The sequence below is a fragment of the Trematomus bernacchii genome, unplaced genomic scaffold (assembly GCF_902827165.1).
Source record: "Trematomus bernacchii unplaced genomic scaffold, fTreBer1.1, whole genome shotgun sequence".
NCBI classification, from domain to species: domain Eukaryota; kingdom Metazoa; phylum Chordata; class Actinopteri; order Perciformes; family Nototheniidae; genus Trematomus; species Trematomus bernacchii.
In genome coordinates, this window is record NW_022987313.1 from 8032722 (window position 1) to 8047411 (window position 14690).

Sequence of the window (14690 nt, forward strand, 5' to 3'; positions counted from 1 at the left end):
TGAGAGGATGAATCTTGCTGTGATTTTAAAGCTTAAACAGTGGGCTCTGCATCATTGGTACCATTCTACCAAGCACGAGTGATATTGGTAAGGCGAGGTGCCAGCGAAGAGCCCGAAGGACATTTAAAGACAATACCCGCCCCCCGCAACAGCCTGTTCACCCTGCTGACGCCTGGCAAGCGATACAGGAGTATCTGATGCCACACCACCTGACCACAGAGCAGCTCTTTATCTCAGGCTGTGAGACTCCTTCCCTCCACCTGCTGTTCCACACTCCACCATAAAGTGTCTTCATCTTCATTTTGATGAGTAATCTTGTGTTGTTTTTCAATGACAACAAATTAACCTTTAAAGCTCGGTTGGATGCTACTGAATCGGAAGCTGTTGGTACCTGTGCATGTGGATAGTATGTAAATTGTAATCCCTGTAATGCTACTGTATGATGTCCTTCTGTTGTTCTGTTTATGTTTTTAATGTTTCATGTGGAACCTACTTGAGCAGGTCTCCCTTGAAAAAGAGATCAATGATCTCAATGGGATACAACCTGGATAAATAAAGGTGTGAAATGAAATGAAATGAACCTTGAACATCTAAACCCATTAGGATGACATGGTTTATTAAAATTGTATCAATATTGCAGTAGGAATTTACACAGAAAAGCTGAAATATCTGCCTACTGAGGAAACAATACTTTTGAACTGGATTCAAAATAACTTTTATAAATCCATTTTAGCATAGCATACTATCAAACTTTCTTTTAAAGAAATCGCTTCACTAAAGTGTTTTGAGTCACAACAAAGTATATAGAGTGCATTTTCAATATATTTTTGGTGATTTCAATTGAAAATAACACTGTTGATTTCATTACACAGCATGGGGCAGTGAAACTGTATGCTTAAACCGTTTAATGCCTCTCTTATTACCCTTTCAATATTTGACAAACTAATTTACATCATCTTGGTGCTATGAAAGATAAGACGGGTATAAAATATGATAACAGCATCACACAGCCTCTCTGGATCCACAGTTATGACAGGCAGCCAAATGCAGCACTTGTTGTGTGCATTGGAAATAGACTGCTTAAAGTATTTAATATTGCATTAGTTATTCTGATCGAAAAGGAGCTTTATGTGTTCGAAGAACTGGACAGCACTCAGACAAGAGACTCTGGAGGAGGTGAGAATGACAAAGTGATTGGCTCATGTCAAGCCATGACTTTAATCTTCGACATGTTACTGGGGTCAGAAAGTGAAGCAGTGGTTAGAGTCAGAACGACACTGTCACCTCAGAAAAGATAGACCAGTGACGAAGTAGACGACAGAGGCTCAGATGCGCATGTTTCAGACAGTAAGCCGTCTGCCCCTGGAGACGCAGACAAACCCTTCAGCCTATATCAATCTGTTACTGGCAGCCGCAGCTCCAACACCCATCACTGTCAGACAAGCTGTTTAACACCAGCCTGCTCTGCACAACCATATTGCACATATTCCACCATATGCATGATGTAGTTTTAAGGACTGTGTAGAATAATAATACATTAGCGTTAGACACGTTATATGCCAGATCTGAAAAATACAACTTCAATTTCTCATTTAGTCAGTGGACACATTATGAATTAATTAAATTAAACTAAATTGTGAAGCAGACCAAGCATAATAGTACAGCTAGACAATTAGCTCATATTTCAATGAGAGAGGTAAAAGATGCAAAGCATAAAAAGACATTACATCATTTATTCTTACAAGGTTCTATATATGGCTGTAAATATGGCTTACCTTGAGCCAGCATACTGAATTCTAAGAACAGAGCGATGTGATACAGCTCCATGGCCTCCTCTGTGCGCGTGCTGGCTCCACGCCCCCCAGACACCAGGGCTTGAACCTCTCCCAGGCTGCCCACCGACGGGCTGCCCCGCAGCACGAGCCCAAGCTCCACCGCATCCGTGTACATGCAGTGGAGAATGACCTGCACATATTTCCGCGGTATGATGGACTCATCCAGCACTATGCGCGTGGGAGTCTGCAATGTGCGCTCAGTCATTTCCTCTCCTGTGCGGATGCGCCTCTGCAGAAGGTTCCTAAAGAAAGGAGAGCGGGCCGAGAGGATAGCTTTATGCGCCCTAAGGTCCTCGTCGGGGGTCCCGGGGCATCCTGAGCCCACTGTTGGTGCCGCGGCCACGGCACCTCGCTCGTTACAGCTCTCTATCATCTCAGAGTCCGAGGAGAAGCTGAGCAGAGCGTCGTAGTAACACATGTAGTCAAACAGGCCCTTCATGTCAGCCTCCAGGGAGTTGGGAGTCCCAAACTCCTCACTGAGTTGCACCAGCACATCCACGTTCTGCAGCCTGGTATCCTCCGCCCCTCCCACCCCAAACTCCCCAGTGTACAAGTAGTGAAGTAGGGCAGAGAACATGGGCACATCAATGCCAGTGGTCTCAATGTCCATGAGAACCTCTGCTCCATAGCCAGGAGATGACGATAGCAGAGTCTTAAAAAAGGGGCAGCGGGCAGCCAGGATGGCCCGGTGCGCTGGGAAGCAAGTACCTTGGAAGATGAGATCCACATCGGTGCAGTATTTATGCTGGTAGAGGGCCGCCAGATTCCGCGGCAGGTTGGGGGCCTCAGCACGTGCCAGGCTGGCCTGAAAACTTAGCTCCTTGAGCGCTGCTGTGCCCTCGTACTCCTCCACCAGGGCGTTTGAGTCCCGGACGTCCCACCCTGACAGAAGCTCTCGCATCTGCCGCGCATGATCTGCTGAGCGGCTTGACTTCCTTCTCTTGATGAACCTCCGTTTGAGGGTCGCCAGACCAAGGCTCTTCTTCTTCCTGTCTGTCGGCCGCTCATGGCCGTGCTCCAGGCTGTAGAGCTTAGACTCCCAGCCATATCCCTGCTGAGAGTAGGACGACGTCCCTGGAGCAAACACAATGCATGTTAGATTCATAAGAAATTTTACTTTGTGTTTAAAAAAACCCAAACTAGAATCTTGGGAAATACTGGATATAAATTAAAGAATATTTTCTCTTTATGAAATAGCGATGACAGTTCTTCCTAGACAACTCCTTTAAATAGTTTTCTAGTGAGACATTTCATAACCCTAACACCCTTTCACTCTGGAGTGCAAACTGTTAGAAACACAATCTGTCTGTAGCCCCCCTGTGGTGTGGCCAGCTCCGTCAGGCCAAACACACACCACCCTGACCCAGCTTCCAAAGCATCTGGATCTAGTTCAACAGCAGAAAAAACAGACATAACCCCTTTATTTTGTTATGTAGAGACCAAACTATGGTTATTCACAGCCTAGGAACCAATTGGCTCATAGAAGACTTTGTCCTGCTTTGTACTCCTCGATGAACTTCCGTCCATTCGCATACTTCAGCCCAATCAATTACACTAAACGGCAGTCGTCTTTGGCATGCGAGACAGAACTCGTACTTCAGAGGAAACTCTGCCAAGGAGATCCTCTCTCTTCCTGCCCTTCTCTCAGCATCCATCAGTGTGACCCAAATAGTAATCATTCTAACAGTGTGAATCATCTGTGGCACAGGTCAGCTCACCCCAGCAAATAACAGTTTAGAGTAAACCACATGGGTCTCAGAGATAATTTGGCTTTACTTTCACTTCAGAGAAACTTTCTACATACACCTCGGAGCCAAAGTAATTTAGAAAGTGAAATAAATAACGATTTTTTGTTCACGACAGATTTATTTAAATTAATCTCTGAAGCAGTTCCCCAAACCGTCTGGCACAGAGGGCAGCAGGGAAAGATTTAAGGACCATAAACGAAAAAGACTCCAAAGGTTGATAATTTAGGAGTTAGTCTCCTAACATGCCCATGATGAACAGTGATTTATAACAACCAATCAAGAGCACTACTTAAAATATAAGAAGTACAGAGTGACCTCATACACTCGAGTGCAAACAAGTAACAAACACACATAATGAACAACCTGAATGTGACCCTTTTTAGCACATGCAGGCAGACAAAAAGACAGACTAGCTGTTGTAGTACAGCAATGTTCTCTGGGAATGACATCAACACTGCTGATATTGAAACAAAATGTAAAGGTCTCAGACTGTAGCCGTCATGTCATTCAGTAGAAAAATGTTACAATCTAACAGTCAACAGCTGGCCACAGGGACCAAACGTCATGATACCAGATTTGCTCCTATCAGCTCTGATAGCCAGCAGCCTTATCAGAATCACATCAACCCCCACACTAACAACAAAACTAAGAAGAGCAATACTGCAATGCTGGTCTTTTTTGGGTGGAAGTTATTTTAAACTCTGACAGCAGCATACTTAAATGTGATTTTGGTTAACCACCCACTTTGGACACACATTTCTCTGGATATCTGCCTCTCATAATACTTCATAAAATCCATATGGCAGGGCAAAGTAGACACGTTTCTTTCTAATGCATCAGTTGTGTGAGGCAATGGCTTGCTTTAAGAGCTCTCATGCACAATTAGGCTGCAGCCACACGAGGACGATAACGGAAACGAACCGAAATCGTTATCAAAAAAGTCTTCCGTCCACACGCAATAGGCACCAGAAACGTGTCCGTCCACACCAGACAGCTCGAACCGCATATGCCGGGCCTGTAAGTGGCGCTGTACTTCTGCCACACAATACACCAAAAGCAGCGAAGAAGACTTCTCGCGCATGCATGGTTGCCATGGTTGCCCTTCTGTTTATTCTCCGTGCTGGATTTAGCAGCAGAGGTGGGGTTTCGCCGGTCAACATGTCCGTTAAAGTTGAAATCTTCGGGACAAAATTAGAAAAGTGCCGGTCAAAAGGTCTTCTTTGTTATTTATTGAGCTTTAAAACAAATGAATAACGACTCTATATAATAATATAAGAATAATACACGGATGACGGAGCCTCTCTTTTCCTCCCCCTCTCCTGACAGCCCGTCAGTATCCGTGGTCTCATGCAGCTGGCTGATCCAGTAATGAGTGACCCGACAGTAAAAATAAACATATTTAGGTAAACTAGTTTAGGTAGTTTGAGAGGTAATTAAAATAGCTAAGGGTGATGATCTAACTTGAAGTGTGTGTTTTGTTCCGCTCATCGCTCCATCACAGCGGGCGGAGCTGCAGGTTATCATGCAGAGCTGCGTGTCTCCTCTCCTGTCCGATTAGACTTCACTCGCGTTTATGTCCATATCGATCAAATCTAGCTGGAAGCTCCTGCTGGGTGCACTGTCCTGCGAGATACCGGGACCTGGCTCGAAACACTGGGGCTATTGCGTCATCGTTATCAGGAAATGATCGTTATAGGGCGTAGACAAGGAGCCGTTTGGCCCCCCAGAGCGTTTCGTCCGCAGATCTACCCACCTTGGGACCCGTTATCGTTATCTGCGTTTCCCTGTCGGCCTCGTGTGGCCGAACCGTCTATCCGATAGAGAACTGTAGTGGATACGACCGTTATCGTCCTCGTGTGGCTGCAGCTTTATATTCACCCCTTGCCCCATTAGTTGTCATGGAAGCAGGTTAATGTAAATTAAAGTGTGAGTTTGGCCATGCTAACTCACACTGTGTGTTTTCTAGCATGGGTGCGAAGTGCCAAGAGGGTTGAGGAGTACATGTTCACACCCTACTTCAAAAGAGTACATTTAGGCCCCATTTACACGAGGACGAAACGGGTACGTTTGCGCACCGAATTTGTTTTCAAAAAAGTCTTCCGTTCACACGCATTCGGCTCAATTAACGTGTCCGTTCACACGAGACCGCTCGACCCGCTGGAAACGCTGTAGTACATATGCCGGGCCTGTAAGTGGCGTTGCTGCCGCCACAAAATACACCAAAAGCAGCGAAGAAGACCCCGGAGCATGGTTGCCATGGTTGCCCTTCTGTTTATTCTCCGCGGTGGACGGCGTGTGCTGCTGCTGTAAATCTCTCCGGTAGTCCACAAGCAGATGAAAAACACCCACCTCTCCGCCTCTTCCAAGGGACGAGGGAACCATGCGGCAGAGTTTCCGTTAACATTTTTTTTCGCCGGTCAACATGTCCGTTAAAGTTTAAATCCTCCGGACAAAATTAGAAAAGTGCCGGTCAGAGGTCTTCTTTGTTATTTATTGAGCTTTAAAACATTACATGTATCTTGATAAACAAATTGATAACGACTCTATATAATAATATAAGAATAATAAACAGAGCCTCTCTTTTCCTCCCCCTCTTCTGACAGCCCAGCAGCTGATCTCTGAGCAGGAGACGTGGGGAGAGGGAGACGTGGGGAGAGGGAGGCAGGGCTATTTCATCGTTATCAGAAAATGATCGTATAGGGCGTAGACACGGAGCCGTTTGCCCCTTCAGAGCGTTCCGTTTGCAGATCTATCCCCCTTGGGACCCGTTATAGTTTGCGGGGTCCGTTTACGCGTTGGCCTCGTGTGAACGAACGGGCTATACGTGAGAGAAAAGTAGCAGATACAACCCGTTTTGTCCTCGTGTAAACGGCACCTTAACAGAGATATTTTATCATTTGTTGGCTGAAAACACAGAATCATCTATCAGAGTGGTCTTTGTTAACGGTGCAACCCATCATAACGCTCTTAATTCAATAAGATAGATAAAATACCAACCTATAAAAGTCTGCTGTGCCTGTGCATTTCCCCCTATGCGTGGGGAGCATGAGTGTGGATAGCTGGAACCATTGGCACCCATCCTCACTTCTCTTCACTTGCTATTTGGGGTCCCCCCTCTTGCTGAGTCATTCTGCTCAGACAACATATTCCTCTCAATCCTCAGTCGTGGGTCAGGCACGGATCCTCTGAAGTGGCCTCAGAGCCCCGGGCCCAGCCTGCCATACCTGGAGGAAGAAACATGAAAGAGCACAGAGAGAACAGTAAGAGAGATGATGAAGTCAAAGAGTTTAAAATGTTGCTGACTAACATCTCCCAGGGATTGCAACATGATGCGTTTGGACTGTTTGGACTCTGTCAAAAGATAATGAATAGCCAGGGGCGTCAATGTTAAGAGAGCGGAACAAAAGGACATCTATTACAATCTATCACACTGTTTCAGCCACATTGATTAAAGCGCTATCATGAATCAATTCTGCCATGGCAATTTTGAAAGGCCTGAAATGCAAAATAAATATGATGAGGAGGCTTTTTTTAGAGTGACAGTCTTGAGGACTTTGTGTTCAGGCTTTGTTGTATCTTTAATCTTCAATGGTGACTTGTGTTAACAGAGACTTCCTCTGCTCAGCCCTCAGGAAACTCAGGAGGCAGTGGCAGTCAACAACAAATCTAATGCAGATGTACAGTGAATCTTCAAAAGGAAGGTACAACACACTCTGCATATACTCCCTATCACACTCTTATTTAACATTCCAATTAGAAATGTGGAGGGTTTTCCAGGTCTATGTGCATTCAGAGTATAATTATACAGAACATTTAGGAAAATTCATTGACCAGGGCCATATCAATTTGAGCCAGGCAGCTTAGTTTTACATTCTCATTTAATTACTATTGAAATATCTCTAAGCTAACTTTCAAGCTATGGATCTGTAGTCTGATCACGTCAGTACAGTCTGAAAACTCAGTGAAACTCTTTTCAATGTAAAAATAAATGTAGCACATTATGTGAGAAAGAGAAGGTCAATATGACAATATATATTATAAGATGATACAAATATGTCAGAGATGTTGCCATGCAGCAGTGGTAGCTTTGCCATTAAAACTTATAGTTGCATTAGGCCATTGTGTGCATGTTGCCTATTGAATATTTAATATGTTTTTGGCATCAATGGGATGAAATACTTTGACTTGTAGGGATTTAATTAATTGCATTTAGCCAAACAAAAAGACATTGCCGTCTGCTTTTTTTGGCCTATTAACAATTTTCCTCCAAGCTTTCTTCAAAGATGACATTTTCTACAATTTACTGTAGGAAAGCACAGATGTAAATTATTCAAATGAATGATGGCTGAATTCCATTTAGCTACAGCTTCAGTTTAGTAACTACTTCTATAGGACAACATATTTTATTAGTGTTTTCTCATTGATATGGTTTGGTCAAATAAACATTACTTTAAGACAGAAAATGTGAGCGAGAGAGGTCAACTGCAGCAAATAGCTACACATCTCAGCACCAGTCAAATGAAAGGCGCTTGCAATAACCTTTCTGCTCTCTTCTATGTACTGGCCCTGGCTCCGGTCTAACAGAAAACAGGGCACCTCATTAGCTAAGCACACCATCAGGCTATTAATTACAAACTGAGTCTAGGTTTATTTATAAGAGCAAGCCCATTGGAGATCAAAACTATTTTTGATTGTTTTCCAAACCAGAGGGACAGTTTCTCAATTGTTCAACGCCACTTACATCTCGGGTAACTTTGAATAAATATGCCCATATGTGCCCATGATCAAGAGACTTGGAAATGTAATTCTCTTAGCTCTGACCTCTACATAACTACATATAAAAACAGTGATATATATGTTCACATTTCATCTGTTTTTCATGCCAGGCCAGACGGAGAACTTGAGTGTGATGGGAAATCTGTTTTATCTCAGCCTGCTAGTTTTTCCTGCCTACCATACCAATAAATCATTGTGTCTGCCCCGGTAGAACAGCACAGCCCAGCCTCCCAAGGGTTCAATGGAAAACCACAGCCTCTTACTCCACAATCACAAACAGTCACCAGGCAGTCACACTGGAGCACTCCAATAAAAATGTTGGTTGATCTTTATTTCATTAGACTGCTTTAAATAAGCTCCATCTTCACAGGGAATTCATTTGGACACAATTAGAAATTTAATTTGAATATGTAGGAGAGGAAGAAGCCCTTGAGATATATACCGCCTTGTTTAGAAAGGGGGTAGAGGGGTGGGTTCCTCAAAGGAGCACAGCAGAGGCGGAATAAAACAAAGCAACCAGCACATCAATCGAACAATACACTGACTCCCGGTTTTAACTCATTCAAATGAGTGAACCAAATGTAACTTTAGCTGCAGTGCAGAATTCTAAAAGCGTAATTTAAGACAGCCATTTCCTTCAGACGTGCACTGTTCAACATGAAGCATCTCTGACATAATCTCTGTGATTTCGACACTTTCCTGTAGTTTAGACTGAAACAGTGTGCTGCTCTGTTGGGCTCGGGCGGGGGGGGGGGCAGAGGAGGGCAGTTCCACAGACGTGGGGTTGGGGGCAGACACCGGCCGAGCTGGACTATATGTCCCTAATGAGAGGTGACAGCAGACACTCCCTGCCCCCACCTATCTCTCTCTACATACACAAAGACATATGCAACCTTTCAGAAGGGCTCACCTCGCCTCAGACACTCGGATCATTTTCTTTTATTTAAATTAGCCACTTGCACAGGTTTAAAAGACAGAATCCCAGACTCCCACAGAACATTACTATACAAAACTGCTTGGCACAAGAACAGGTCTGATGTATTATTCAAATGACAGTCAGGGCACTTTATCAATCATTTATGTGGATTTCCTCATCATGGCAAGAGAAGGGGGAAGCAGTAGGTATCTGGTTCTCATTTCCTGTCTGAAACCCCAAAAATTCAGGAGCATGTTCTTATTATTTCAAAGCAGGTTTTTACCGGCCATCCCCTTATCCAGAGCTCTGCTAATGAAACACACACAGCCAATATTTTTGAATCAAAGTGACAGCTGTAATGAAGCTAGGGCAGCATGACAAGTCTTCAGCAATCAAAAGTAATGTGGAAAATTACTTGGGCAGTGTAGCAGATGATTGAGAATTTTATATTTCTTGTCTTTCTGATTATTGTAGAGTAGTTGTCCCATTGATTTGCTCAAATGGCACAAAGACACCTAGGTGATGTGCTCTCCATTGGTCCCACTGTGAATTCTATGAATGAAATGATGTAATCACCACCTTTTGACAGTAATCTTTGTTAGGCTCAATGACACAGCCACTAATCTTCCAAAGAGGAGCAATCACTGTGCCAATATCACATTCAGGCCTGCCTGAAAGAGCAGCAACTGTAGAAATACATCCCCTCAAAGCACTATTTTAAAATTACACAGTAGCTGTAAAGTGCAATAAATGTGTCAGAGCTCTTAAATACACAGTTTGATATAATTTCATTAAAAGGGGATTTTTATTATTTCATGAAGTCCCAGCCATCACACTGATCCTAGGAGAAGGGTAGATAATTTATTTTGTGGCCCAGCATACAACTATACAGAAGAAATGCAGGCAATATGTCAACTAATCCATTGTTAGCATTTCAGATGATATGTTTAGAGGTATATCAGAAAAAGGAAGGTTTTGCTGACAGTAAAGCTTTTAAATGACCTGTACGGTTAGAAAATAGAGCGTCAGATATTCCTTTTAGACTGTTTGGATATTTGATACAATCAGAAGGGGACATTTTAGGCAATGCAGCAGTGAGCTGGAACCAGAACCTTCTGCCAGAGTGACCTCCACCGTACTGATGTGTCCGTATACATCTCGCAACAACATGTGTTAGGGAATATGAACTGCATGTGGATAACAAAATAAAACAGAATAAATGACTCTCTCTAAATGAAATAATGATGTGATATTTTTTCTGAAATGACACAATTCAGCAGCAGAGCAGACCGTTTAACTTGCAGTTTTTTTTTTCAATCAGAATTACAGTTAATCAGGCCATTCAACTGATTACAGACTCTCTACCAGGAGAGCTACAGGAAACTACAGGAGTCAGAACAGACTAGAAAACAGCAACACACTGAAATGACCGACAGACAGAGGAAACAAAAGTCTCCACAGTGATGACTCATGGTGGGCAGCCTCGGGATTAGCCAGTCAACCAACAATATGAACCCTAGTGATGAATATTTACCATTTCACAGACTATGTTGTCAGCTAATAGTATATTTTTTGCTCTGCAGGCCATTGTAAGAACATAAAATGAGGGCTTCACACATGAAATTGTATCAGCCTTAACAACGTATTTTCTTTAAGACCTTTGGGTTATCACCTAAAGTGACAACAACTGAACGGATGAATGACATTCTGAGGTCAAACAAACACACAGGGCCATCTTTTTAATAAAGAAATGTTAAGTTAGCACACACTAATGACTATATAAACACAGCCTGGCGGTCAACCTCAAAAGAATGAATGGCAGCCTGGGTAACAATGAGTGCTCATTTTAAGTGAGTTGTTGAGTTCTCCATCCAACTGGCCAGGGTAAACAGCACTCAGGCCAAAGTCCAGCTCATTCAGTCACTCTGTGGCAAGTACTTGCAAGTTCGCAGCCTTTCATGCTTGTCATTGACTTCTGAGCATGTACGTGCAATAATTACATGTCATTATATTGCCCTGGAGCACTGACACAAATACTTAACCTGGTAAAATGACAACCCTATATGCTGCAGAGCGCAGTGAATGCACCTTTTCCAAATGAAAAGACAGAGTGATACACACAGGTTGTCTTTCAGAGGGAGGCAGGGTGTACAGAATGCTGAGTCTAGCACGAATTTCAGTGAGATTACCACAGGATTACCACAGTGTGCATATGGCTCTTCAGCACTTAAATAGATGGTGGAACTTACATATATTATACACCCTGTTAAAGAAAAAACAGTAGGATTGGAATATGTTGTTGGGTCAGGCAAATAATAAACTATGAACAAAACAGAATACCTACAACCTGACCTTCAAGTATAAACTGGATATTTGACTACTGGAAATTATTATATGACTCTGATATCAATAAAACATTTTCCACAAGTATGCTATAGATTGCAATTAATGGCAGGCCACATTGTTGCCATAGCACAACCTATCAACAACTATCTGACACCGAGGCAATAAACAGCAACATGTAGGTGTATCTGCAGAGTTAAAATGTACATTCATCCCGAACTTTTCCATTTACCAAGCCTCACAAAACGGAGGAAGTGTTCCCCTCTGTAAGCAGTGCATACAGAAAACAATCATTTGCGATGGCTTTGTTAGCCATACGTTTACGCGGAGCTATTGTTGCTCTTTGGCTATCGGGGGGCTATCGGGGGGCTATCGGTGCCCAGCGGAAGCCCTAGTTAAAAGTGCTTGTACGAGGAAAAACCAAGTGGGTTGTTTGCCTCAGCTGATAAAAAAGGGAAGTAATGTCCAAATATTTGGCGACAGCCTGGCGAGAGGAGTCATATTCACCCCAGCCCTGTAATTAGTAGCATATCCTAGGAGGCTAGGGTTAGCTATCTCTGCTCTGTGTCGCTTTGACTTTACCGTTAACGTTCTCCATCGGAAACAGAAATGTACTTCGAGCAGGATGCAATGCAACTGTTTAGAAACATTTTTTACCAGAAAGTGGAGAGCTTCGTGGGCATTTTTTTACCTTCGTATCACCTCGTAGTTCAGACAGTACTCCGACCCAAGTTGTCCCTGGCAGAGAGAGAAAAAATGCAGCTCAACACCTTCTTTTTCCAACTCTGCTCATTACGCACGGCTCGACGTCAACGTCCACACTTGATCCCTAATATGCGACCATTTCCACTTGCATCGACTTTCTTGCGAATTTCCAGCAATTACCTAGACTAAAAACTACACCAAAGCCATTTTTATTTTCGGTTCGGTTCGGTATTTCCCCATAGTAGCACAACGCCTTGTTGGGTGGTTGTGATGGCCTATCCCAGCGCTAACCATTTCAAGATAGCCAGATTAGGAAACGGTGCTTCCGGTCAGACTTTCAAAATAAAACATGGAATGTAACCATTTTGAATGTGTACATACACTGTACAACAACAACTGTATCTGATAACAGCCATTTATATCGCGTGTTTAGTTAAACCCTTTAACTAATGCAATTTTACCAGTTATCTTTTTGTTAAGATTATTACAATGCCAGTCTTGTAGTCTAGGCAAGCCTGCCCTGCGCCTTTATTTGCTTTATATTTGGAGGCCAAATACCTTTCTTTCCTGTATCTTCTTCAGCTTGACAGGTTCTCAATCGCTGTACGGAGACTGGTCAAGAGGCCCGTCAGTACTCCGAGCTCTTTGTGCAATAACACAATTGCGAGTGCCCCCTAGTGGTGTATCTGCGGCAATGAGGATTATTGGAGCTTCGTATCATTATCAAGATGTCTTTTAAATCTTTTTACAGTTACATTTCACATTAACATTCCTAATGTGTCCCAGTTTATTTGCTGTTGTTATATGTGAATAACATCACATACATCTCAGAGAAAATACCCAAGCTGTTGCCTAGCAATGCAATTCCGTTAAAACGGTATACATCTTCCCTTACGTTTCCCCGTAGATGAGGATGTGGGTCTTTAGGTAGGGGGCAACATAACCAGTGGAAGCCTACTTAAAATATCATTAATATAAATTAAACATATTGTTAACTTTTAGCTATGTCATGGTGGCTTCAACATGAATTTGGCCATGGAAATCTGTCACTTTACGCTTAAAAAAAACATCTGATCGACCCATTACTGGTTGAAATGAAATGGTATAATATCGTATTGTCATTTGATTAAAGTTCGTTGAGCGTCCTGTTGAGGGCGACACATTACATGTAATGTTGTCCAAAACGTGTTTGGCACCCAGTGTATAACCAAGGCCAGCTTTCCTTTTTAATTATTTTAAGCCTATGGCCACCATGGTCTTTTTTGCAGTTTTGCATTCAAACGCCCCGTCAAATTTGACATAATAACATAAAAGTGAAGTGACACTGAATAAGAAATCTGGAAAAACTGAACTGAATGGGACTCCTGAAAAACCAAAGACAGGCCGTGAATATTGGCCTGCAAGCTCTCACATTAATAATTAAGGATCCTAAGCACTTTAATCAAATGGTAGCCCTATTGTAAGCTGGCAAGTCAAGGCAATGTTGTTTATTAAGACAATTGAGTGACCCTATGTTTACATTGTGGTGTGTTATTGTAGATAATGCACTTAATAATGTACTTTTTAAGCTTCTTGCATTTGTTATGTTTTACCATAGGGATCAGGTTTAATGCTAACACTGTATTTCATATATTTAATTGTGAGTAGGCCTATATGGCATAATTTACTTCAGATAAATTAATGTGCTTATCTACTTTATAATTTCCCATCATGTAATGTTAGAGTTTTGGCATTTCTATTTTATACTTGATGTAAAAATAGTTATTTAACAAGATACTACTTATTCAAACTCTAAATCTTGGCAGATTGTAGTTTACTTGTTAAAAAAAGACCCACTCTACTGGAAACAACATATAAATTGAAGATTTTGAATTAATGTTGGATCAGTGAATGATGTTGACTTACTCAACTACTCCAATTCTTTATAGTCAAAAATTGATTATAATGTTGATCCCTACTATCCTTTTTCTCTCATAGGCGAGGCCAGATTTCTTATCCTGATCAGAGGTTGGTCAGTAGCCTATATGTTTACATGAAGGTCTTTGGACCATGGAAGTAACTCCTCCCAGGAACAGGGATGGGAATTAGATGAAAGCAGTTAGTATCTCACAGGACATGAGAAAACATTTCCACAGAAAAACTACTGTTTTCCAGTCGTGGCAAGTGACTCTGTGAGCGTTAAGATGTTTTCCCTTCTTAGGAGACCAATACTGACCTGGCCCAGGCGGATCAAAGCCATTCTGCAAAATCAGAGGTCAATCTACAGCAAACCGCCGAAGGACAAGATCGGGCCAGGGGTAGGACTGATTTTTTTTGTTAGACGTATGATAGGAGTTTAATTGAAAGGCAAACCAGATTGTTTGACTG

General features: G+C 42.5%; 1 protein-coding gene across 1 annotated transcript in view; it reads right to left on the bottom strand.

The window, feature by feature from the left end:
* The window catches only part of btbd7 (BTB (POZ) domain containing 7), a 22529-nt gene extending 9914 nt beyond the window's left edge, over positions 1 to 12615 (bottom strand). The window contains exons 1-3 of the mRNA XM_034133171.1: positions 12310 to 12615; positions 6581 to 6807; positions 1776 to 2909 (exon numbers count right to left, since the gene is read on the bottom strand). Of these exons, the coding sequence (XP_033989062.1) occupies positions 1776 to 2909; positions 6581 to 6662 (1216 nt within the window). The 5' untranslated portion in view covers positions 6663 to 6807; positions 12310 to 12615. The remainder of the gene's footprint in view (positions 1 to 1775; positions 2910 to 6580; positions 6808 to 12309) is intronic.
* Positions 12616 to 14690: the final 2075 nt, after the last annotated feature.